The sequence below is a fragment of the Hoplias malabaricus genome, chromosome 1, assembly GCF_029633855.1.
Source record: "Hoplias malabaricus isolate fHopMal1 chromosome 1, fHopMal1.hap1, whole genome shotgun sequence".
Classification (NCBI taxonomy): Eukaryota; Metazoa; Chordata; class Actinopteri; order Characiformes; family Erythrinidae; genus Hoplias; species Hoplias malabaricus.
In genome coordinates, this window is record NC_089800.1 from 47003235 (window position 1) to 47029882 (window position 26648).

Consider the following 26648-nt stretch of genomic DNA (forward strand, 5'->3'; position numbering starts at 1 on the left):
TGCAATTAAGTAAATGTGCAAATGCAAAAATGAGAATACAAGTAATATGAACATACATAGGTATACATCTAGAACAATAAGGTAATAACAAGATATAAAGTATAATAAGTTATTAAACAATAAATAATGTATCTAATAAATATTAAATATCTTTACATATATACACATACATAAACACACACCTGTCACATTATGGTATTTACCTCAGCAGCTAGCAAATTCATTTTCTCCTGCAGTTGCTGCTTTGCAGGTACTCCATCAGGCTGAGGGCTCTGTACTTATTTTAAAGCTGCCCGATATGAATTTGCATCCATACGATCCTGGACCCTGTCAAATCCCCTGACTGCATACCAGTTCTGACAACAATGTAGCAAAAGCATTAGAGAAGGCAAGGACAATGTTCATTTTTAATTTGGGTCCATTGGGGCAGCTGTGGCCTAACGGTGAAAAAAAATGGGCTTGGGAGCATCAGTTCTATCCCCTCAACTGACAGGAAGTGAGCATGAATAAATAGCACTCTTTCTTCAACATACTTGGCAGAGGGATGAAGCCAACCCCATGCAGGAGCCCAATTACATTGCATATTATTAGTTGTTTTCTGTTTTGTTGTCTGTCTTTTTGAATAGGCAATACAAGCCAGTCTTCATTGAGACTACCTGTCCATATCTCAGCACTTAACACACTCACACCCAATGCAGTGTGTCTCTGTGTTCAAACACAGGCAACACAGTTACAACTAAGCTAGAGTAACAACAATGACAATAAAGTAGCCATTTTACCAAGCGGAATGATTGCAATGATTGCAATGCTACCTTAAACTCCCCCCCAGTCAGAGACCAGGGTTGGGCTTAGTAGCAGCTGCCACTTTGTAGAGTTAGCTGCCAGTTGGTTGTGGAATGCAAAATAAAAGCATGCCACCACAAATTAATTGTACAGTATTAATTAAAATGGGAAAACTCAACAGAACAGAATAAATATGGTTATGCTTTGTTTTAAACCTCAGTGGCACAGCATTTTAGTCCAAAAAGGATACTATGAAAGTGTTCTAAGTGTAAACTGTATACAGCAACTTAATCAAATTAACCCTAATTTCTACATAAAGCAGCAGTTTATCATTTCAGCTAGGGCTATAATGTTATTTGTGTCTAGATCAATTTGGGGACACTAGTCAATGGCTGATAGATGGAATTAAAAAGAATAAATCATCACAGAAAAACAGAGTGCCACATGTATTATGAAAAATGAATACAATCAGAATCCTTATGAAAAATACACCAACACAGGCAACGTCTGCCATTTTCCAACAGATACATTTTAATATGTTAATAAGCTGTTACCTGTGAGTAATCATTCCTTCAAGTTAGATCCACTTATCAAAATAAAGTGGTCCTTAATCCAATAGAAAAAAGCTGTAGGAGAGTCTGAAGGAAGCATTCCATGGATGGAAACCTACCAACATAAACGACGAAGATGTGTACAGAGAAATGGCCTAAAATTTCATTTAATTTCAATTTCTAAAGGGTTCACAAATTTTCAAGCACTAATGCCAGTGTCTGAGGAGACAAAATATAAGCAGATGAAAATAAAGGAACATTAAAAATGGTGTGTATCTTTTCCCTCGTTATGTATTTTATTCATATTGGGATATCCAAAAGACTGAAACAGCATATAAAAGGGAAAAGAGGCATGTGCTGTAACTGTGACAGGGTAGTGGACAGCTTTTATTATGAACACAAGTATAATTAAATTGCCATGTTATACATGTACAGCAACTAACTGCTTTACAAAAAAGCAATACAATGTCATATTTACAATCATATAACTTCCAATTTTACACAAAAATATTTACAAATGATAAATGTGCTGTTTACAGATTAATGGTGCAAGAAAATGTGGCAAATGCTTCAAACCAACACAGCTTTGAATTATATAATACACATTACTTATTTCCAATGTACGCAGTGTTCTTTAACATCAAATTGTGATTAAAAATGACCAAGATATTACCTTGTGGCATAGTTTATACACATTTCAAAAGGCTGAATGGCAAGCATGCTTCCAATAAACTGCAGTGCAGGCAGTCACCTACATCGTACCTGGATCTATAGCTTTACATATTAGGCTTCTAGATATCCTGAGAACTTACACAGTTAAATTCAGCTCTGTTCCATCAAGCTGATGAGCCTGGAATTAGTTAATGCATAAGTGAAACAGACAGAGAGCGATTATCATCTTGGTTAGGTGAATTCCATCTTTACCCACATCAGTGTTTTGCACAAAGTACAGGTGTTAACATGTTTGACTTGAGTTTAAAACACCCTTATAAACTGCTGTTAAGTTAGCAGACGGCGATGCTTATGCTTTCGAACTCGGCAGTTTCAGCCGAGAGAAGACACTCCATGAGCATCGTTTAAAAATGACTTATTATATAGAGACAATGGCATAACATAACAGGACATAAAATAACAAAGCTAAATGGTTTTGACAATGGACAAAAAAATAAAATACAAGCATAAACAAGCCAAAGAATACAGACCATGGAAAGGCTTACAGATTTGGTCCCAATTCAAAAAGCAAAGCACTGTTATTTATAACTGGACATCATACATGACATAAGCAAATTATTTAAGGCAGTTTATTTCTAGGAGATATAGTGGTTGGAAATATATATAGGTATAGTGGCTAAAGAGGAGGGACGATAAACAAAGAAAACATTGTAAACAAATAACTGACTTTGGTTTCCTTAAATAAGTGGGTAATGCTGTATGCATTTTTTAGGTGCCCTTTTGTAGTGCTAGCTCCCCTTTTAAACAGTGTCAGTGAGAAATAAACCCTACCTGGAGGAAAAAAAAGTTTAAAAACAAACAAACAAAAAATGTAAATAAATTAAAATAAAACAAAACAAAACTCATATCCAAGGTAAGATAGTGTATAGCAATGATATTCACCCTTTAATTCTGGGGCAAAACAGTGGGATGAAAGAATATTTCAGAGAATATTGCACATCAGCAAACCTCCTAAGGTCATAATTATGTTGAATACACTGTAGTGGTATTTCGCAGAAAATGCAAAATGGCACATTTGTCATGCATCTGATAGTGGGGAGGGACATGAATAAGCATACAAAGTACCTACAAGCCAAAACCATACATACAATGGCCTGAAAAACAAACAAAAAATAAAAAATATGCAAGAAGTCATTATGAACATTGTAGACAGTCACAGAACAAAAACATGCCGTTTACAACACCATTCACTTCTTTTTGTGCTCTATCCTTTGGTGCAATATTACCATGCCTCCCTCTTGGTATCCTGGGTTTTGGGGGCAAGAACCCATGGCTTTGCTGTGCACTTTGTTCCACTCATTGATATTAGTAGATAGATTGGTGGATCATTCTAAAACCACATCACAACAAAGTACACAATAACCACTTCATCTCCCTTTTTGTCTTATGCCCTTTAAACGCACTAAATATGACCCAAAGGAAAAAAAAAAAACAAACAAAAACTGAAATTAGAAAAATTGTAAATGACTTGTGGCCTATTAAAGCTCTGAGACTACTCTGAATCCCAATAAGCTCTCAATTGCCAGTCTGTCATTTGGCTTCCTTTTCTGTATCTGACAATACAGCACTCCTGTCAGTATTTTTCTTAATATTACTTGAATGATTAATGGTTATAGGAGAAGAGTTAAGAAATATCTTCATTTACGTTTGAGTTATCCACAGCACATAATAAATGTCTACAGTAAATGCAGCATTTTGTAATGTTGCTTATATATTTGAGGATCATATGATAGCTTTTTCCTCTTTACAGTGCAACAATGTATGGACATATGTATATTTGAAGAACAATTCTCTATAATTAGTACCTGTTTTTACCTTCCTCCACTATTTTACAAGCTATACACAGCTGATAATCCTGACAAAGGCACACAATGGACTAAACAGCATCCCAAAATGTGTGATCATCATAATCATCATCATCCTGCTTCTCCCCATCATTCCCATCAGTTCCATATACACATCTACTGAGAATGACATCCCACTGACTGTCTAGAGACCAAGCCTGTGGATTTCAGGTTCTCTAAGGATCTGCTGATTCACTCGTCTATTCCCAGGACAAACAGATGCAGGCAAATCCTGCCAAAGACATGAAGGCTTTCTTTTTCACTTTCAGTTTTGGTCAGATGTAGTGGTTGTGTATTCAAGTGCCTGGCATTGAGCTTCTTCCAGACCTATGTCACAGGCCTTCAGTGTTCAATCCAACAAACCATAGAGAACTTCACAGGGTGAGCTGGTGGGTTGTTCTAAGTCACTAATCTTCTGCTGTTGCTGAAGATTACAATAACAGACAGTATCTTCTCACTCATATGGTTTTCCTCTGGCTCCACTTACTTCTCAGAGCTGAAATTAAAAAAGCAGTAGGGGGAAAAAAAAGGATGCAAACTGCAGAGAGATGTGTTTACAATGTCGTTACGTAACCCCTCAAAGAATTTTAAGACGGCTGATCATGATCTGCAGCTCTGAGAGGTTCAGAGCTCATCTCAGACTTTTTAGATCCCTATCCTTCACATGCAAACTTACAGGTGAACATTGGCTCTTCCTTTCCTGGCCTCTGCAACAACCGAAATGAAGCTCAAACATAAGCGGTTCTACTCAGGAACCTTCTTACGCTGGCCACAGTAACAGAAACTGTAGAAAGGTAATTAATACAGCTTGCAGAATTACGAGTGTGGTCCAGGAGTGTGTTCAGACGATCTTCTTGATGCTGGTGCGTTTGAAGCTGCCAGCACTGCGCTGTTTCTGCACTTGGCTGGCTGAACCATGACGTGCTCGGCCACCACTGCACAGACTGGAGGTAGGGGACAGCTCCACGTTCTCCTTATCAATACCTGCAGGGGAGAATACTTGTCAAATAAGACCTTCATACATGGAGATATCACAATCACATGACTTCCTGACAAGATTCATATGTGAACCCACACTTAAAAGGAATGTCTACGATTATTGGGAAACAATTCTAACAGTTCTAAGCTCCGCTTCTTTTAAGGTGGAAAGGTATGTTTAAGGGAAAAAGACTGATATTTGTACCTGGCTGAAGTTTTGCTTGTCTATAAATTTTTATTTATTGTTTGACCACAGAAACACATTTGTAAATCTAGTTGTTTAGTTTTGTAGCACTTTCGGTAAGGCAGTAAATATTACCCACATATGGCACAGGAATAGAGTAATCCTCATTTTGGTTTGTGCTTTTCAACCTCCAAAAATCCTCCAGATACCTCTGCCATGCAGAGAGGGAAATAGAAAGCTTAGCATACCTGACACAGCCACTTTGTTTATTCATTCATTTACAGACACTGGGGCTTCGTAAAGACTGTTTCAAGCACACGAACAGTCTAGCGAAAGGTTAGGAAACAGCTTCTGAATCTTTTTTTTATTTTTTTAAACAATCGTCAACTACGCCTTTAAACTCCTCACTCTCACAATTACATAACTTTGGGAGTGCCGCATTAAAAAAAAAAAAAAAAAAAAAAATCACAATCTTTTCTAATACATTCTTACTCAGGAGACTGGTGAATAGACCTTACCTGAATAGATAATGTTATCAAATAAATTACACGCAAATATTCTACATTCTTTGCCCATTTTATCAGCTCCATATAAGTGCACATTGTTCTATAACAACAGTGTAGTCCATCTGTTGTTTTGTCAGCCCCCTTTTCTGCAATGGTCAGAACCCGCACAGATCAGAACTGAAGTGACACTGACATAGCGGTGGTGGTGAGTTAGTGTGTGTTGTATTGGCACAAGTGGATCAGAAACAGTGTTTAAGCACTTCTATGTCACTGTTGGACTGAGTACTCCACCAAGTAGCAGCAGCACTGATGTGTCTCTTCCACATGAACCAGTGACACTGACTGTAACACCACCACCATCACATATATTTTACTGCAGAAATAGCAGAGAATGATTGAGAACCCAAATAACACCCACTTTAAGGTGGTACTATGGGGTCCTAACTATTAAAGGACTCTGAAAAGGGGCTAACAATGTATGAAGAGCAACATATGGATCAGTTTGTAATTGTTGAGGCCCAAAGTGCTCGTGCATGGCCAGGAGATCTGATAAAATTGATAACGAGTGTAAAATATTATGAGTTTGACATTTTCCTTTTTGGGCTAGATGGCATTTGTTTGAGTAAACAGGTTATTTGCAAAGATTAAGCAGTAAAAACCGAGGGACAATAAATCAGGGATAGAAACTATTTTCTAAAGTCTAAAATAACTTACAAATTAGTCTCATTGTCATTACAAAATAGTTTAGAGCCATTACAGAATACCCCATCTAAACAAGTTAAGGCATTAATGTAAATGTTTTAAGTACTGCTACAGTACTTTCAAAACACCTTCATCTTCATAATGTACAAGTCAAGCTTACCATTATATATCATTTGTCTACTCCAAAGGAAATTAAATAAATGAATAAATACATTGCATGGAGAACCATCTAATTAGCAATAAAATTAAATAATGTTAGGCCGGTACGCATTGAGTAACAGAACAAACTTGTCTGGACTTTTGAGTCATGGACTCTGGCTTTGATACCAGCATCAACCAGAAGGTGGCTCAAGACACCAATTGACCCACAAATATATGCATTGCTCAGTCTTGACTCACTAAAACAAAAAATCTACCACTCTATCAGAAAACAGTTATACAGGTCTGTTTAAGTTATGCACTCCACTGCTGTGCTGCTTCAATATTAGAATACACACTCCAATGGAATGAAGATTTAAAAAAAAAAAATGACACAAAGAAGAAACATTAGTTTACATAAGGACTACAAAAATATAACTGAATCAAAGCAAATTGGCCTAAGAAAAAAAAAAAAGTGTTAGCAATAGCTTTAAGCACACAGCAGTAACAGGAGAATACCTGGGAGGATGAGGTGTGGTGGAAACACAGCCAACTTAGAGCAAGGCAGAGAGGCTTCGTGCACAGACACACACACATACATACATACACAAATGGGTGGAAAGAGACATGAGTAACAGTTCCCCAAAAGAAAGAAAGAAAAAAAAAAAAGAAAATCAACACAATGAATGAAGCAATAGAGACAGAAATAAAAAACAAAAATTGTAGCCCCCTCTTCTCTTATATAACCAAACTAACATAACAAAGCTTTGTTAATTACATTTGATCAGTGATTTGTCCAATTCATGATTAACAGCAGTGATAACTGAAGGGAGACAAGTGCTCTATGATTCATTTTTACAAACAATAAACATAAAATGCTGAGAAAGATTAAGAAATGTTGATAGGAGCTTAATTTAAAAATGGTTGAAATTCCACATTATTCATGTGTTCAAGTTTTTGTACCATAAATAATCATCCCATTTACCATTTACATGCTAACCTCTCTAGTCTTTAGTTTCTAGTTTTAGTCTACTGTGCCTTTAAATCTATTCTGCCTGGTGTGTGCGCCACTTATTTCCTATATGTACCATATGGATTGAGAAGTACATTATTTAACATGGCACATAACTTTAACTGGCCATTTCAAGCATACATAGCAGCACAGAAAGAGAAGTACAGAAGTGATAGGCACTTGTTACCAAAATCTGCAAACTATAGAACTGGACATTAATTGCCCATCACAGCTCTATAGTTTAGGATTGTACCAGTGGTTTTTGGTGGCATCTCTTCTGTTGTCCTGGCATGGGACAAATTCGGGGAGCGTCTATATACTATAGGGCCCTCTGAATTGACAGCACATTTCAAACAAACAAGAGAAATTGCAGTGATGTTATTGCAGATCCATGTACAAATATGAGAAAACACACAACACAACACCTAGCAACTAACTAAACAAATTAGCACGAACATTTCAGCATGCTTACAAAGCACTGTGAAGTTTAGAAACCATCAAAAACAACAAAAAAAAAGCCATGGGCTAGAACACCCATCCTTACATTAAGTGAACCACAAGCACTAATATTCATTTCTGTGTTTGCGAACGCAACGGCTGACCTGGTGAGTGTTGTGAGGTTGCCAGTGAGGTCATGGAGTTGGAGAGATTGAGGTTGGCTGTGATGCTGAGCTGGCTTTGAACGCTGGGGGGATATGGAGAGGTGGGTGTTCGTTGAGACTCCTCCCCTCCCTCCTCTTCAATACCCGGAAGGTATGTGTCAATTAAAGCATCCAAAAACTTCACAACCAGCTCAGCATAATCAGGAATCTGGGTTTGCTGCAAGTCAAAGTAATATAGTCAATAATTACATCACTATATATATTTTCCGGGTTTTGCCCACAGAATCTAATAGGTGGAGCTATAAGGCTAATGTAAAGAAAGAATGGACACAGTATATTAACTTTATTCCTTTATTTTGAAAACAATTCATATGCTAACTGTACTAAATGTCCAGATATTTTCTACCATTGTGAGGGAATGGCTAGAACTCCAGCCTTGTGTATTGGTGTGCTATTTATTCAAGGATTTAATGAGAACACTGGAAGAAGGAACATCATTTTATCAAATAACACATTTTGTATTTAATAACTGTCTGTTTATTGCCACGGCCAACACAGGAAAGGATAAAAATGAAAAAAGCCACTTGTTGGTCTGAAGCACTTGCTGGGCTAAAGCAAATGGATGGTGTCATTGATCGTAAGCCACTCAGCAGATTGAGAGTGATTTTCTGGCTTTCTGGCCTTTAGGCTAAAAAGGCAATGATTTTTGCTGCCTGTATCAGTAGGCTACAGATAGCAAAAGTGCAGCACAATTGAACAATATATATGATTTTATGAGCAATATATAAATAGTTCATCTCTGTCTCGAAATAGTGTGTGTGTCTTAAACTACTCTGCAACAAGCAGACCTTGGTGTATGTGAGTTAAAATGCAAGGGATGACGGCAGAGACCGGAGGGGTACTGGAGGGTGTTTGGACGTTTTGCTCGATTAATGCAGGCAATTGCTTATAAGGCTGATTTTTGCACTTCCTGGGGAAAATAAAAGGCTCATATAAGGACAATTAATCATACCTTAGAGAAAGGACCAGCAAATCTCCAAAGTCCATTAAAACCGAAGCCTACAAGAGAGGAGGGGTGACAGTAGAGTAATGACAGACCAAGAAAGAGAAAGTGAGAGAATGAGAAAAGGAACAAAAGAGAGAAGGGTTGGGGCAGAAAAATGATGCTATCAATACCACTTTTAAACTTAAAAACCACTAAACTACACCACTACCCACTGATGTTTTCTAATTATGAAATAAAACCCAACCAACCTCACACCAGTACATTCATTAAAGTCATTATGAAAAGAAATTCACTGTGAGGGTTTGTTTATTAAAACCATTAGTGCCCTTGTTAATTTTTCTCATCCAAATCATCAAAAATTATCTCAGAATTAATAAGCGTTTTACTCTGAAGGCAGGAAGGCTGGTACTGAGGTGGAGATTCCTCATGGTAGACCACACTCTGAACGATGCCATGGACAGGGTTAAGAAGGTTGGGGTCCTGGCACATGGAAAGCAGGGTGCTGATCTTGGAATCCAATAGATTGTGCCTGGAGCAAAAGCATAACCCACATAAGAAATTAAAAGCAAATCTCTTATACAATAATATTCATAAATGTGAATGGATGTCTGTATGTGCGAGTGAATGTGTGTATGCACAGATATAGACTGGCGCTCTATCCTGGGTGAATCCCGAGTGTCCAATGCAGTCTTCTAGTTGGATGGTCATTCCTGGTTGAGAGTATGCTGTGCATGTTTGGCTGTCGCTTCTTTCCAGTGTGTGTGTGTGTGCATGCTTGTGTGTGGATAGAGTGTTACATGGAATGGCATCAGAGCAGTGATGACTGTAGTGTCCTTGGGTGTCTAGAAAGGAGCTATGTAAGTGTAATGATAAATAAAAATATATGTAATTCACTGTCCTTGAACACTAAAACAAACATTGTATTTTTTTTTTAGACTAATGATGCTAATTGTTTTGCCATTTTAATCAAAACTTTGTTTCAGAAAGTGAACAGACTAATTTGTGCAACAGTACAATCTCAGAAAATAAATAAAAAGTTCCAGAAAGGTACATTACATTCTCTTCTCCAGAAGGAGAGGTGAATGCTTGTAATCTTTCATTTTAGAACCATGTAAAATAAAACAACAATATAAGTCCTAGAGATTAAACCAACACTAATTAAATATCAAAAATGAATATAGACTATGGTACAAATATGTTCCCTAATTAAAAGGTACTGAATATGCACTCTTGAGGTTACCACCACAGTGACAGCAAAAGGTTACCACCCCAGTAACAGTTTTTCTGAGAGTGTACTTTGTATAGAATGGAGCTCAGAAAAGAATGCAACATGTCAAGCATTTTCGATAACTTGCATGAAGCTTCTATAAGAATAGCTCCAACAGAAGCCACAAGCAACAGCCTATGCAGTATGACATGGCTCATGTGAGTTCAGACACTTCTGAACAACCATTCTTGCCTCAAAGCAACCTATACTTGCAGAGGCCTCTCTGTTTGCATTTTGCACTGTTGTGGGTTCATATAAAACTTCCACTTTTACTCATGGGAACTCAACAGTTTCCAATACTCAGAGGATCTGAACGTCTGACAGACTTTCTGTATTTCGCTGTGCCAGGGGATTAAAAAAAAACACTCACACCACTGGAAATACTTTTGGGAAGACCACACTAGCTTCAGCCAAATATTCATACAGGATTCTCTGGTGGAACTCATCAGTGGTGTATTTCACTTGAGTGGCCTGCAATATAAAAACAGTAAAAACAAACACTGAAGCATAACTGGAAGTCCCCAAAGGTTTACTGTATCTTTTAACATGAAGGAGATCACTTTTTAAGGGTCTCACTTTCTATGATATTTATCGCACACACAATATAATATTTATTAGATTTATACTGATTATATATATTGATTTTATGTTTCTGACAAAATGACATCTTATAATGATTTCACTGACCAAAGTGACTGTGGCTTATCAACATATATACATTTGAATTTGGTACTTGCAACAGACTCCAGAAAAGTTGTGACGGGGTTAAAATAAGAATGAAAAGTTTACAGAAAATTAATTCATGTTTTGAAAATTAAATTATATGCAGGTGAATATACAAGGTAAAGAGCAAAGGCTCAGTCCTTCAAGCAGAAAATTACTTTGCCCATTACTTTATATCGAACTTAATGAGAGAACTGAAATACTTCAAACAATATTTTTCAATGCAAGATTACAAAACAATAAATTATTTTATTATCCACTGTATTTAACACTGAAATGATACACGCAATATGGAGAAATACAAGACCATGTAGGGTAAGGCTAGATACCCATGTTGAACGAGCATGACTATCAACCCCTTAGATGACACTGCATAAGAAACTGTCATTATAAAAACCTCACTTTACAGAGGCAAGAAATGCAACCTGAAACTATATTATGCAGGGAGAAAGGATGAAAAGAGAATGATGAAAGAGACTATGCAAGCTATTAGCAGCAATTACTGCAAAAGCCAACATCTCTCATGATAAAATTTGGGCTGCAATGACCACATCCTGTGTAACTTGGTAGCACATGTGGGAAGGACAGGATGCAAACACTCAGGTGTTTAGAGAGACATATGCTGCCATCAAGATGAGGTCTTGTTTTGGAAGTCCATGGTTATTTCAGCACAGTGCCAGGCATCATTCTGTACGTACAGCAACAACATGGCTCCACAGACAAAGACTGCATGTCTCCTATAAAGTCTCAGGACATAATCCATGGCTGGTTTGCTGTTCTCTTTGTGTGTCTACGTTTTTCTTTCCTTTCAGGCTGGCATCCTGATTAGAGCATTGGTTCCACCTGTGACATCTATCTGATTAGTTTTTGTCATTGATGCGCCACTGAAAAATCTTGGACATACAAGTAAGGGGCATCTGTGGTGTTCAGTTTATAAACACGACACGGCTGCGGCAATCTGGGGTTTCTTCTTTGTGCAGGGATAATTGTTAGTGTTGGTAATTGATGTGTGTTGTGGCGACAACGCCTGAAGTTGATGTTTGCATCAAGACAAAACAATAACAATTGGAGTTACAAAACGGTTAAGTACTGTAATTAAAAGAAACGGTGATGTAATACAATTAAAAAAAAAATGTCCCAAATGTTTTGTGTGTGTTGCAGGCATCAACTTAGTGTGAGTGAGTTGTCTGATTCTCACCAGCACAGTGAGGAGCAGGGTCTGGATCTTTGGGTCAGTGAGCACTTCTTCATCCAGTAATACATTGGACTCTGACACAGAGACCTTGCGCAAATGGGAGTTGGCTATTCTCTGAGTTTCTAAAGAGGGAAGAGACTTTTTATTTTACTTTCAGACTTGAAATATCTTTGCACCATTCACCATCAAAAGTGGGATAACATTTTACTTTTATTATTTGTAAAGAACTGAGTGCCTTTGACCTACCATTACCTATTATAATCGCTGCCTTCGTGGACAATAACTGCAATCAAGCTTTTTCTACAGCACTAAATGAGATTTCTACACTTACTGACTGAGAGTTCAGCCCACTTTATCAAAGCAAAATGCATTTTTTAATGCTTAAAAAATAAAATCTGATTTCAGCTTTTCAGGATGAATGGAATATTAATGGTCACATCTGTACATCCTCTTAAAAATGTCTTATTCTGGTACTCAGATAAACAAGGCAAACGTTAAAACTAAATCCCTTTGTGACACAAACTTCACAGCTCTTAGACACACCCTTAGTCACCGAAATTCAGCAGCAGTTCCTGAATAGTCTTACCAATTTCATAATCATTCTCAGCCACCCGCCTTATCTTAGGAGGGGTTGTGATGCCTGATTCTATGTCTGGTCTCTTTGGTGCTTTGGAGTCAGAAATTAAATGGTCAAAACTCTTTCTGGTGCCTACAGAAAAAAAAAAAAAACTGTGAAATTCCATACAATTCAATCATCTACTTAGAGCTCTCTGATTACAGACTTAAACAGTGATTATGTCTTTATAGATTTCTGTTAAGAACCAAACATTAGTGTAAAACTAAATGCAGAGAGATAAGTGGCCATTCCCATACAATCAGACTATACTAGTAAATAAATCTATATGACCATTAAAACTCAGTATCACAAGGGACAGGTCCCCTTACTGGATATTCCTTACCTAGTAGTTTCTTGGCATTGGCCTGTGAGGGCTGACCCATGTCCACACTCATGGACTTGCGAGTGCGGGGGCTGGTTTGCCCCACAGTGGGATAGTATGCTGCCAGGTAGCGCTCTGACACCTTGGGTGATGTCCACGGCTGACTTTCCTTCAGCGGTCTGTAATGAAAATTACATGACTCAAAAACAGCTTTAAAAATGTAACTGCAAACTATAAGCTCCTAAGATTAATTATGCAAAAGTAAAATTAGGGCTTGTCCATAGGTAAAATCATATACACTGTATCAGATTAAGTCTACAAGTAGAGGAGTTAAAAGGAGATAAACCAAACTCAAATGTATTCGGACAATTGACCATCAAGCCTGGATGAACCTGTTGGACATCCCACTATAAAGCCATAAACACTGACATGAGGGCCACAGATTTATGTGCATATCACTCCCTCCATAATTCAGGGTGGTGAAAAGCGAACAAACTTTTTAAAAGGAGGAAAGTTATAATTAAAAATGCATAATGAAATAAAAAGCTGTTTTTCATACCTGCAACCAGGCTCTGGGTGATAAACTGAGTATGTGTCCACAGGGAAATTCTCCATGGCAATATCTGAGAGCAGCAAAGATTTTCTGTGCTTGAGACTGCAGCGGCTGCGCACTTCCTCTGAGACCGTGAGCAGAGCTGTAAAAGACACAAACTCAAATATTACATGAACAATATGGTAGAGACAACATTAAAAAAAAGTGTCTGATCTGAGATTATGTTAATGCTACACACCTGCCAGGTAGGCTACACTCTGAGTGTTCACCTCAAACTTGTCACAGTTGCGGTGTTTGCCCACAAGTCCTAGAAGTGTGTGAAGAATACGGACTGTCCTCGCCACTGTGGCAGAGGATGGGTGTCTATAACCTTCAGGGAGGCGGACGGGGGGAAAACATGCAAGAGAAATGGATAGCAAATTCCAATCATTAAACAAGTTTTATTCATTTAGCAATTAATTTGGCCCAAGGCAACAGCTACTGTTCCTGGAGTCATTATGAACATCAAAACAAGAAACAAAATTTTACACTTTATTAATTTATTTAATTTTTTTTAACAAAGCTTAAAGTGCTATCAATAATTTCAAATTAAACCTAGCTGATCACTGACAACTTCATCACAAATTTTGTATTAAAAAATTGCAATCTGAATTTGGTAGCACATTGATAGCTGATACTTAATTTTCAAGATGTTTTGTCTAATACAGCACTACTGTTGTTTATTTCCCCATTTATTTTCAAGTCATGATTTTAATATTTCACATTTAAAATCTGTTGCTGGTGCTCTTCTTTAAGAGGACTTAAGTTCATGTTCACAGCCAAAAAAGTGCCATTATGTATTTTATATTTGTCATTATTTATTTGTAAAAGCACTGTTCATTTAATTTTGCTTAGAGGAACACTATGGAATATTTTTAGCTTTAAATTGCAGCTTCAGATTTGATATGCTTCACTAAGCTGTTACAGAGAGAATGGAGCCTCTGTTGCTGCTACTCTGGACTCTGCACTGCAGAAACTGCACTCTTGGAGAAATTTCACTCTTGGAGGCAGGCAGGAGATCGCCCTTTCTCCTTCCCCTTTATTATTGATTTCAATAAAATGCTATAAAATGAATTATACTGGGGGGAACCCCGGAAGCAAAAACCCATATCTTACCTAGTGATCTTTTAAGTGCTGCAAAACAGTATTCTCTCTCTAACACAAATGTGCATATATATTGCTTCCAGAAATTTATTTTAAAAACTTTAATTCAACAAAACTGCAAAACCCCACCACTGCGCATGTTGCAGTCCTAATTTGAATCAACTTTTACCTTTCAACAGATGTCCAACTAGTGCAAAATTGAAGTTAGAGTTAAAGTTGAGGCCCACAAAATGGTCCATTTGTTTACAGTCCCATTCTAGAGGCTTTCGAATCTCCATGAACACCTCTTCAGGGCTCTGCATAGGGAGGAGTAAAGAAAATTAAAAAAAATGACAGCATTAGACTATTTATTTAAACCTGCAGCCACGTGTTACTGCTTGGCATACACTACATAGCAGAGCGCCTAATGCCAACAAGAAAGTTTGGAGGAACACACTTAGACTCTTACTGTTAGACAATTAAATGATTCTGACTCTGATGCCCCAATTTGTATATTTCATGTTCCACCGTGAGTGTGTCCCTGGACATAAAGCAAGAAAGTCTTTTAAATCTTGGGTTGATGCGACAGGTGTGAAGCAACTCCAGTGGTGTGCACAAAACCCTGATCTCAAGCCCTCTAAACAATTTTGGAATCAAATGTAATCTCAAATTCAGAGCCATGCCTTCTCATTTAAATTATGAGAATTAAACTCACAAATGTCCTTTTAACCAAGTACAACAAAATTTTGTGATAAATGAAGAATGGAAGGTGGGGCAGCTCCATGTTAATGCCCATGGTTTTGAAATTGGATATCAAAGAAAAATAAAAAGACAAGAATACAGTACCTTGTCATTAAAAACCCGTAGACTGTCTAGGGTATGCAGATTCTGCTCCAGCAGTGCAGTCCCAGCAGAGTACAAATTCACCTCATCCAGCTGCAGTACTGCTACTGCCACCCAGAACAGAGCCTTGTGCATAGGAGATTCCTAAACACAAGAACACACCCAGCCATTGTGGTCAAACACAGTCCTACATCAGATACCTTTCATCTCCATACCAGCTGGCTTCTAGGAAAAATCTAATAATTTCAAAGGTTTAAGTGTGAGGTTTTTTTTTTTCGAAATTTAATCTTCTCTTCTAAGTTATATGGAACCCATTATAAAATATGTATCTGATAATACAAAAAAAAAAAAAAAACACTTTATATTAGTTATCCAAGAAAATTTCAACAATGTTTTATGCAGATACCATTTAGTGAAAAAAGAAAGAAAAAAATTAATATATATAAAATATTACACTGCTTTTCTTTATTCAAATATCACAGTACCTGGCTAAGCAGGGGCTGTAGTTTGGTCAATGCGATGACGGTTGCCTCAATGAGAACCTGGCTGTTGTAATTATCCGGCCCTTTTAAGCAACTCTCCAGCCCCTGCAGAGGAACAGCATTAATCAGACTGACCAGTGAAGCATGACAGCAGCAGCACCTAGAGATACACAGCCACAGTAAATGGCCCTACAGCAGTTTACCCAGCACACTGTATTCTGCAGATAGGGCTCAAAGAAACAAGGTGCCTGTCTAAATTCTCCAGAGAGAAAGAGAAAGGACTAGAGATCTGAGCTGCAGACTGTGGATTCTTAAAGAGCGACGGTTTCTAAAAATCAGAAAATGTGACGCAGCATAATTTGGAGTGTCTGTGTTGGTGCAAAACACGGGCAGATTTACTGCATTAAAATTCCTCCAACTGCTTATTTTCCTTCATTGATTTAAAAAGCTGACAAGTTGAAATTATTTTTCAAGCAAAATTGTACTGAACTGGAAGGTCAAGTGAAAATAACACATTTATAATGATCTATGTATGGAAATATTGGTTAAAGAGGGAAAGAAAGCCCTAGAGAAAAGCCACTTAACATTAATTTTCAAGATCACACTAACTCAGTCACACAGAAATGAAATGCAACGAATCTGTTTCACCAGAAGAGTTTATACATGTAACTGCAGGTACAACAGTGAAAGTATGAACATTGGAAGAATACAATGTACTGTTTCTCAGCAAGTAAAGACATAAATCAACAATATGCATGTAAAAAAAATGGAATATGTCCAAGAAATCTGGCTTTCAGACACTCACCCGGTCGATACTAAGTAGGGGACTAGCCTTGCTGAGGATTCGGATGATCTGTTTGATTTGGCCATGAGTCACACGCTTACTGATGCAGCCAAAAACCACCAGGGCCCGTGGTTGAAGAGATGGATTGTACTGGAAAGCAAACCTAAGTAAAAAAAAAACTCAAATTACTTTTATTACATATTAAATTACATACACTGCCCTAAAATCTCTGGGGAATGTGGATAAAGAAGAAAAAAGCTAGTATTTGCATTTAAGCAGGCATCTAAACTCAAGTAAGGTTTTTACATACTTCTGAGCCAACTCTGTCCACTGGTCCAACCACTTGCATCCAGGAATGTCCCTCATACAAGCCTGACAGAAACAATCAATCACTGAGAGCAGCGCAGACACAACACTGAAAATACTGATCATCAGGCATTGTTTAAACAAGTGTAAGCAAGACAACACTAGCATGTCAACTTGCATGAAATAATATACACTGTCCATCAAAATATTTAGTTTTCTGTGTATGGTTCTTGTAATTTAACATGAGTAACTAACGTTCTGAAGAAACCAATGTTGTGATGTCAACACTAAACAGCATTCAAACATTTGAGGTGTTCAAACCACCTCTGGGATAAAAGATTTTCAATGTGTGATTGCTATAGTAATGGGGAACATTTACAGTAGTTGATAAATATTTATTATATATACACACACATACACACACACTGTTTTTTTCATTATTATTTATTTTCATTATAACATTTTTCCATCAATTAAAAATGTGTAGGCATGTGTTACTTCAATGAAAATTAACAAACGGGAAATGTAACTTTTTTTTTTTTTTCAAAATATACATATTTAAGAGTTTAAAAGTAGAACAATACATCTTCCATCCCTGATAATAGTAGACACTGACCTCCATTATCTCTAGCAGGGCTTCAGTGACAGTCTCTAGTGAGGACAAGGCAAAAGTCTCTCTCTCATAGGATCCTGGAGAGAATGAGCGGTCTCTGTAGCTGGAGCGGAAAGCTATGACTGCTGCTGACTTGACTTTACTGATGCCGAAAAGAAGGTAGAACTTTGGCAACGAGAACTCAGTAAGGCTCAGCCGCAGTACCTGCTTGGTCTCTTCTGCAAAAAAGAAATAATCCAAAAAGAACAATCTATATGCACAGATTATGAAAAAGGAATACAATTAACCACAAAAAAATTGAAAACTTGTAGAACAATCAGTATATTAAATATTCTTCAGGTGAAAGATTCAAATTTAACTTTGTATAAGCAATATTTAACTTTATATAAGCAACCCCACTTTCTTTGTTACAGAAAGAGGTGTTGCTTATAAAACTCCATGTATAGTCCAAAATAAAGTTCTCACAACAAATGTCTGCAGTTCAGATCTTTCTCCTTGAGCACATCATTAAGAATAGAATCAGGCAATGGTGAACACAGACTGTTAAGTAACTCAACACTGACAATTCATTATCTTCAATTCCCAATGAATAAAATATACAATTTAACAAAAACAGATGATGTGGCCCAGTGGTAAAAATACCTCTGTCCTATGTTTCTAACTGTTGTAGGCATTCAATTTTATTTTTGTTTATGCTTATCAAATCAAAATAAATTCACAATTGAAATAAATGATATTGTTTTGTGTCACAACTTTCTGGAATTGTGTATTGTAATTTAAAGCCTTCCCAGAGGACAAGATGACGTTAGAATATTCATATATTAATCAGAATTGTTTAACACAAAACTAAAAGACATGTGGCATAAACATGAAGTGGGAATACTTATACTCAATATATTGCTCTGTAGTAGGCTATGAACAATATGAAAACAGAGAAAAAAGATATATTCATAGCTTAATTATTTAAAAGGCAATGACTATAGAAAAATCTATTAATGGTAGCCTTATATATTCACAAGTGTTAATATGCTTTCTCACCACTGAAATTGAGCTGAGAACAGGTACAGAGGGAGTGGATGATATTGATGACTAGGCCATGGGTGGAGGCTCTGAGGGAGAGGGGTCCTGTAGCCACAAGCAGGGTAACCACATGGAAGAGGTAAGGCAGGTGAGCAGCAACATCCAGAGAGTTATTAAAAGAGAGCATAAGCATGTAGCGGGCCAGAATGGCAATGTCATCCCACATCAGGTGCTGCTCCAGCGTGGGAGTGGGTGACAGGCATGTCTTATCGATGATCTTACACATACGGCCAATGACCTGAGTAGGTATGTAACAGATGCAATGTGTGAGATACAAGAAAACATGGGTAAATATTAGAGACACAAAATTATGCTTAAAAAATTAAATATCACTCTCTGAATTTCTTTTAAGATTAGGTGTTTTTGACAATGTGGAGAAAACTAAAAATATCTCTTAATATAAATAACAGCAACAATAAATAATAAAACCAATAATAATAATAATCATGAATATACTGAAAACCGATTTGTTGGTTGCTTTTGTCATCTTCTCATTTGGTCTCATATACCTAAATACTATTCACTGGAAGCACAAAACCTCTTAAATAAAAGTTATGTTTGGGTCTGTATTTGACCTCTGAGCCCTCATGCTGTACAAGACAGAGTGAAGGCAGATGCAATATTCAGACAAAGCCTGCCCTTGTGTTCCTAAACTGGTATGTTGTGACATCAGCAGTGGCTGGCACATGGTAATCAAACAACACTCAGCATCCATTCAGTGTATAAACTGGAAAATAAAACTAAACATTACCAATGGAGAGAAGACGATAAGAAGACAGGTCTTAATATGTTTGCTGCTTTGCTAAAAGACTACAATGCTTGAGACACTAGAGGTTAGTGGACTTTAAATCAGAATAAACACCCTTGTGCAGTCAGACACCCTTGACAGTCTGACAATGATGTCCATTCACTGTAATGACTAACAGTTGTTCATATAATAGGAGAGTGTGGCTGGCTGTCTTACTATTGTGTTTCTATTTGAGCGTGTGCATGTACAAACTGGAAGCGATCATTTAAGTACAAGCACTAGAGATAATGGAGTAGTGGAGCAAGTTTGGATAAGATCAGTGAAGCTACAAGAAAAATGGTTTTGAAGAACAAAAAGGAAGCAACCTCAAACGCAAGTAAATCTTCATTTTTTTAAAGGGGAGCTGATAAAGTATTATTTGCTGTCAAGATGAAAATGGATAGACGCTTTAGGAATAGAAAATCTGCACATTCAAGGCCAAAATATACATACACATATGCTAAAGACCTAAGATGCTAAAGAGTTGTGAAAAATAAATTAGTATGAAGTCACCATACAGTTTCCATGGTAGTTAAAATAAGCTATATACTTTCACAAGTAGTAATTTCTAAATAGCAAATTTCCTTAAATGTATAATTTTTAACTTTTTTTAAACTTATAAATTTATATGTGTCACTTTTTTAATGGATAAAAACAATTACATACACTTTTAGTATTTGGTGGTTAGGCCTTTTAAATGCTTAACTTGAATTTAAAGCTTAGCCTAGAAAGTAGCCTTGTACAAGGCTCTCTCAATACTCCACAGAAATTGTAGCCCTACTGACAGAAATCAATCAAGTGTCCTTGCTTTTTTTTTGTGAATAGGGTTGGTTTTAAATTTACCTTTCATGCTATGGCAATGTAGCATTCTCTTAATTGTGGATATAGACAATTTGATACCTCCAGCACATTTATCAGTCCTTTTGTTGGGGACCAAATTCATTCAGCCCTGAGACTTAACTTGTAGATCCTTCCTGAATGTTATAGTGTTTGTACTGTCCTAAATAATTTATATTTGCAGAAATAAATTTGTACTGCTCCTTGTGGCACCTTCAGTTGTTTTGAAATGTAAATATAGTAACAGGTACCATATCTTACTACTAAATCATCAGTTGGCCATATGATGGATATTTTCATCAGAAAGCAAATGTCTTGAAAAAACACTGGTAGTACATGCAAGTAATCAGAAAATCCTTAATTAAGCATTGCTTACATGAGACTAGCTAATGTAATGTGATGTCTAAAATTTAGACACACATTATTTAAATAATTTTGCACCTACCTTGCTGGATACCAATTTGACATTTCCTGAAGCCAGAGCAACAGCGGTATCAGCCATTACTTCAGCTTTGATAGATCCCAGGCCCCCAGTAGCACTGGTCTTTATGAAACTATCCAAAACCACATCAAGCAGGTCAGATATCTAGAGATGGAAAAACAAGTCCAGTTTTTGTGTCACCTACAATTTTGATAAGGTGAGTAATATCAGTTTTATAGAAGCTAAATACAGATGTATAAAATAACATCTAATCTCTTCTTAAAAAACATCACAGCAGCAGCAGAGCAACAGGACATTTTCACAGGCTTGCTGTGAATAACCACACCTGGCCCAGGCTGCCCCATATCTTAGCCTGAATTGAGGGGTACATCTGCTTCTCATTGATGGTCATGGTTATCAGTTTGTCCAGAATGGCAGTAACACGCTGACGTTTGGCATCATCGTTGTGCTTACAGAAACGCACTAGGTTCCGCAACCAAGGAGTCATGTACTCCAGACACAGGTGCTTCAGTTCAATACCTGTAACCCCAAAAGAGAAAGGAATTTAATTGGAAATAATGCTATTTTATTCAGTGCAAAATATATGGCTGTGTATATTTAAATGTTGTTTAAATGTTAACAAGCAGTATATGTGGTGATTATGTATTACTGACTGGACTTGCTGAATCCAGAGATGCATTCTTCAAGAAACTCCAGAGTAAGGTGAGGCTCATTGGCTGCTAGGGTTTTACTGATAGACACAATAAAAAGGGTGTTGTTGGCTGGGATGCATAAGCCAGAAGTCTCCAGGAGCTGCCCTTCGATCTTGAGGTTAAAGGTGCAAGTTAAGGCACACAGGAGGTTGTATGCCGCTGACCTGGTGATGGCATTAAACATTAGTTGCCCTGTAAATAACATCACTAACATGTCATTTACCCAGAAGTATTTCAATTATGCTATGAGAAATTCAACAGAAAGAACATACAGTGTTGTGCCAGAAAAAAATCTTGGAAATAAATATGATTACTGGTATACCCACTGGTAACGTATTTTGATAAATTATTCAAAGCTTAGCTTAAAATACAGCTTTTTCAATTTGATTTTCTGAACACTTCAGCACAGTGCTGTGTATTTACACATAAATATCTTATTATCAAAGCAATGATGTATGGGATGTCTGGGATTTGGCTTTCAAGTAGCTCATTTTTTTCATGCAGAGGACGGCAAGTTCAAGTGCTTCACAGCTGTACTAAAGACACGCAAGGTCGCTATTAGCATTTCTAATTTGTTCAAAACAACAAAGGCAAATTCTCACTAATAAAGGACCCATTGTTACAATAGAAACTGGGAGACGCAATTCAAGCACAACCATCAAAATGGCTAGACTACACGGAAACATCACCAAAAACCCCTGTGCCTCTTACCTCAGACTAGGGTCCGAACTGCCTAAGTTGAGGAGGGCAATGTTGAGCAATGTGCCAGGCACATCTTTAGGCCTTATTTTTGTGTGTTGGGGAATGGAGTCAGGCTGAGAGAGCTCCCAGCGTGTGCGAATATGGATGATGGACTGTACTATAGCGTCACATTCCTGGTGCATGAATGTGAGGGGCGTGCCTTGATTGGCAATCGTCAGGGTGAACTGATTCTCATCCACTAGGCAGATCTCTTCAATTTCAGAGGCATAGTAAATGTCATTGAGGAAGACAGATTGGCCCAGAACACGAGTGCGCTCAGCTGATGTCACCTGTACCGCTGTGGAACCCACCTGAAACAGAAGGTGAAAAAGATACCTTAAAACCTTAATTGTGGTTCTTTCTCTTTTTTTCAAATTCAGAGTAATGAATTTGAGAATGGATCTATGAACATCTATAACTATACATGAGCAAATACCTTGATAGAAACTTTTGTGTCCTTATGAGCCAGCTTAAGAGCATTATGGAAGACTTTGAGGTCCTCCTCCAAGGCCAGTGTGGCTGCAGGTAGCTTTTGCTGGTCAGGGTCCACATGTTCAGCAAGTCGTGCCGGTGAATCTATGAACAACAGTTTCTTACTCCCCTTGAGAGCAGTCAACAGCCGCTCATGGTATTTGGTGTATTCCCGCACCCAAGTGTTGCAGTTGTAGATAAAGACTGCAGCCACATTCTCATAGGCAAAATTTGGAAAAACAACAAACCACTTGGAGAGGAAGTCTGTCTTAAAGCGGTTGCTTGGGCCAACATGAGTGAGGTCCACTACTATTTCATAGTGTTTGGCATAGTATGGCTTGAGGGTCAGTAGGACGTGATAGATTAGGAGGTCACCGTTGATCTGTCCAGTTTTAAACCTAAAAAACAAAACAAACAAACAAAGGACAATGAACACTAAGTTTTAAACGCCATGAAAGCACATACACCTCTCAAATTTGGAATATACTTTTGGTAACATTTTAAAATGCCTCTTTACAAATGAAGAAATCTCATAACATTTTTTATATTCACTACACGCATGTTCTTTGTGCAGTAATACAAGTTGTACATTCTTCATTCTCTCATAGCCAGAATAAGACGTTTCTAAACGCGAAGACCCCCAAATAACTCCAGTAGGCGATGGGCAGGAAGTGACTGTGTATTGCAACCCTGTCTGTTGTTGGTTCTCTTAAGTTCATCACGCTCTTTATTCATCCCTCTCAATAAGCACCAACAACCAAGCTGTACGCAGGTAAATATTCAATATGAATAAATATCTAAATACATTTATTGTGCTCATCTAAATATACTTATGTTTATTGTGATTCAGGTGAGATCATATTTACTTTTTACCCCCCACAATTATAATGGAAATTCAGTGATTTTGAAACTGGAAAATTTGAAATTAGTAAAGTATGTTCAAATCCAGTGTAAAAGCAACCTAAGTCAGACACATTTTTGTTTGCTTTCTTTTGTAAAAATTCATCCCTATCATGGGATATTGAGACATTTAGCCAATTTCAGTGCAATATTTGAGCGAATACTACCTTGTGTTCCCTAAATTAACACAGACCTTTTGTCAAATTTAAACAGGTATGGAGACTACTTCAAAAACAATCCTAAATTCAAAGAATATCAGCAGCTCCACTGTCATGATTACTGACAGCATACAGAACCAAACTGAAGTTCCAGCAAGTATGTCCCCTGCTGGTGTCTCTGAGAGGTGCTTCATTGACCCTCAGCTGGCTTTAATGGTGGCTGTATCTTCTGGGTGTCTCATCATTGTTCTACTAATACTGAACTTGGTGCTGACATGTAAGGTCATCTCTCTGAAACGACAATACCAAGTCCGACGGTCAACACGCAGTAATGTGGACCTTGTGAGTGGGACAGGCTACTGGGGGACTGAGACAATTGAGGGAGGCATTGTTGGACCATGCGAGACCAACCTCTTGTTAGAGGAGGTCAGGGCAGACGCAGAGGAAGAAGAGGTGAAAAACGGAGTAGAGGAACCCATCCTCCATCACAGCTCAACCACCAATATGGAAGTGGAGAACACCACTTCTGCAATGCAGACCTCTCCTTCCAGAGATTCCTGCATAGATCCTAAAGAACTGGAAGACATGCCTCTGATGGTGTGAGCTTAAACAGATACATGCTCACCATCTATACCACATAACCTACAGCAGCAGGTTAGAGATCAAGACTTGGGCATTGCCAATAGTTACACAATAATTGTTCTTTACCCTTTCCCTGTTCTTTATTTTTATTTTATTATCATTATTATTATAATTTTTTTTTCATGACAGAAATTTGCAGATTTGAATTTAATTTATTTGAAATATTAAATTTACAGCCGTCTTAGGGCAAATACATTACAATTATTTAAAAAAATTCACTCTTAAGTAAAAAAATGACAAAACTAACTGAATTAATACTCTATTGTGAACTTGTTTAGGTAACTCACATTATGCAGCTTTAATTCTTAATTGGTTCAGAGATATGTAGCATTTTGGTGTTATTTATAACTGTAAATTTAACATGGATATACATAACACAGAAAAACATCAGATTCTGTATCTCTTAAATATCTGATTACTAACATTAATACTCTGTAAACTCACAATCCAGGAAAACATCTAACAATGATTAATTAAGTTGTAGAAAAACTGGGAAGAACATTGAATGTTTGAGGCAAAGGCAGACTTTAAAACCTTAAATACACCTGTTCTGTTAAAGGGTTAAGCACATTTTGAATTACTGCAGTATCAAAATAAAACTAGATTCTAAATACAGAATCTTGTGTGTGTGTTTTTTCTGTTATCAAGCAATAAATGTGTGCATTATAAAATAATCATGTCTGATTTGTTTTGCGAACGACAATTTGTTGGCATTTAGGAATGCAGTAATACCACTTTTACCATTCTGAAAGGTATCAGAACTCTCAGTGCCAGCATTAGGGTCAAAACAGACAAAAATTAATTTATGAAAAATGGGCTTTGGGAGGAAATTATACAGTTGTTATACATACTGCTTATATACTATGTTTTATAAATGCTGTCATCAGGTCTTAAGGGCAAAACAAGAATTAACTTGTCATCTGCGCAACATTTAATAACGAACCAAATATCCAGTTGCTCTACCAAGTTGACGGGATGGATTCGCGAGATTTATGATGAAAACATTTTGGCTGTCTAAATCTGCTGAGATTGAGACGGACTTTGGAACACTGACGTTTCGAAGCAGAAATTATCCACCATGGTGTTGACTGCTTATTTCACTCATTATACATTTATTAAAAAATATTACCTAATAAATAAATAAATATATATAAATTTAAAAACCAAACCAAACTCGAGAGGGATTAAAGATATATTAAAATTTAAGAGCATCTGACATCAATGTCAGAAGCATCTTTAACTTACATAATTTTTTCTTGCCTCATACTTTTGGTTCTGTAATTAAATTATATATATATATATATATATATATATATATATATATATATATATATATAAGATTTTATGCTGGTTTTACAATTATAACATTATAGGGGCCGTGATGGTTTAGTCAGAATAAAGGGCTCCTTAGTTGGGGAAGAGAAAATGCAGTGGTTTTACAGCTCTCATTTCCTGCCAGTAAAACATGCAAGTTCCGTATTCAAGATTAGCTCTCTTCCTTGCGCACTGCCTTCAAAAGGGGCTCTGAGACCATCTAAAATCATTCTTAAACCTCATCAAATCTGGTTTTCAGAATAAAATAAACTTCACAGAATAATATCTGGACTTCAATAGAAACATTGAGTGTTTGGGTGAGTGACATACTTTATGACATTTTTATTAAACATCACGTTAGATTTCTGTTTGTTTCATTTGGCTTAATGTTACATAGCCAAAACTTTGTAAAGTTAGGTTGATGGTTAACCAGACACCACATTCATTTCTGCATTTTTTTTTTTAAGATTTTCTGATCTTTGGTTTTCTGATCTTAATATATTTCTTTAACACCTCATTTTATATACATGATTGAATGAAATAATCTAAGAATAACTATGGCACAATAGCTCTGATTCCATGCTGCATAAATATAATCAGTTGATTTTAGTTTACTAAATAATTTGAACTCAGAAGCTGCCCTTCACATTATGTGAAAATTTCGGATAATAAACGGAAGAGAAATGCTGCAAAATTAACTTAGAATAAAATCTTTTTTAA

General features: G+C 36.9%; 1 protein-coding gene and 1 long non-coding RNA gene across 5 annotated transcripts in view; one reads left to right on the forward strand and one right to left on the reverse strand.

Annotated features, from left to right (window-relative positions):
• Window positions 1-1364: 1364 nt before the first annotated feature.
• Window positions 1365-26648, reverse strand: part of nf1a (neurofibromin 1a) — a 76146-nt gene continuing 50862 nt past the window's right edge. Inside the window, exons 36-59 of one of the 4 annotated variants that reach the window (XM_066664732.1) lie at window positions 22880-23312; window positions 22414-22754; window positions 21664-21866; window positions 21336-21529; window positions 21014-21154; window positions 18903-19182; window positions 17868-18082; window positions 17256-17317; window positions 16967-17108; window positions 16165-16266; window positions 15683-15823; window positions 15027-15153; window positions 13953-14084; window positions 13721-13856; window positions 13183-13340; window positions 12810-12932; window positions 12227-12345; window positions 10676-10776; window positions 9425-9567; window positions 9045-9091; window positions 8033-8249; window positions 7684-7761; window positions 6938-6991; window positions 1365-4894 (exon numbers count right to left, since the gene is read on the reverse strand). In XM_066664732.1, coding sequence (XP_066520829.1) covers window positions 4752-4894; window positions 6938-6991; window positions 7684-7761; window positions 8033-8249; window positions 9045-9091; window positions 9425-9567; window positions 10676-10776; window positions 12227-12345; window positions 12810-12932; window positions 13183-13340; window positions 13721-13856; window positions 13953-14084; window positions 15027-15153; window positions 15683-15823; window positions 16165-16266; window positions 16967-17108; window positions 17256-17317; window positions 17868-18082; window positions 18903-19182; window positions 21014-21154; window positions 21336-21529; window positions 21664-21866; window positions 22414-22754; window positions 22880-23312 — 3832 coding nt within the window. In that variant the 3' untranslated portion in view covers window positions 1365-4751. Of the gene's footprint in view, window positions 4895-6937; window positions 6992-7683; window positions 7762-8032; window positions 8250-9044; window positions 9092-9424; window positions 9568-10675; window positions 10777-12226; window positions 12346-12809; window positions 12933-13182; window positions 13341-13720; window positions 13857-13952; window positions 14085-15026; window positions 15154-15682; window positions 15824-16164; window positions 16267-16966; window positions 17109-17255; window positions 17318-17867; window positions 18083-18902; window positions 19183-21013; window positions 21155-21335; window positions 21530-21663; window positions 21867-22413; window positions 22755-22879; window positions 23313-26648 lie in introns of those variants that run through there. The other 3 variants (XM_066664697.1, XM_066664708.1, XR_010801908.1) reach the window with 3 other exon arrangements.
• On the forward strand, window positions 19640-25211 carry LOC136691856 (uncharacterized). Its single transcript, XR_010801909.1, has 3 exons — window positions 19640-19777; window positions 23523-23686; window positions 24028-25211. It is a non-coding gene; the product is annotated as an uncharacterized lncRNA (long non-coding RNA).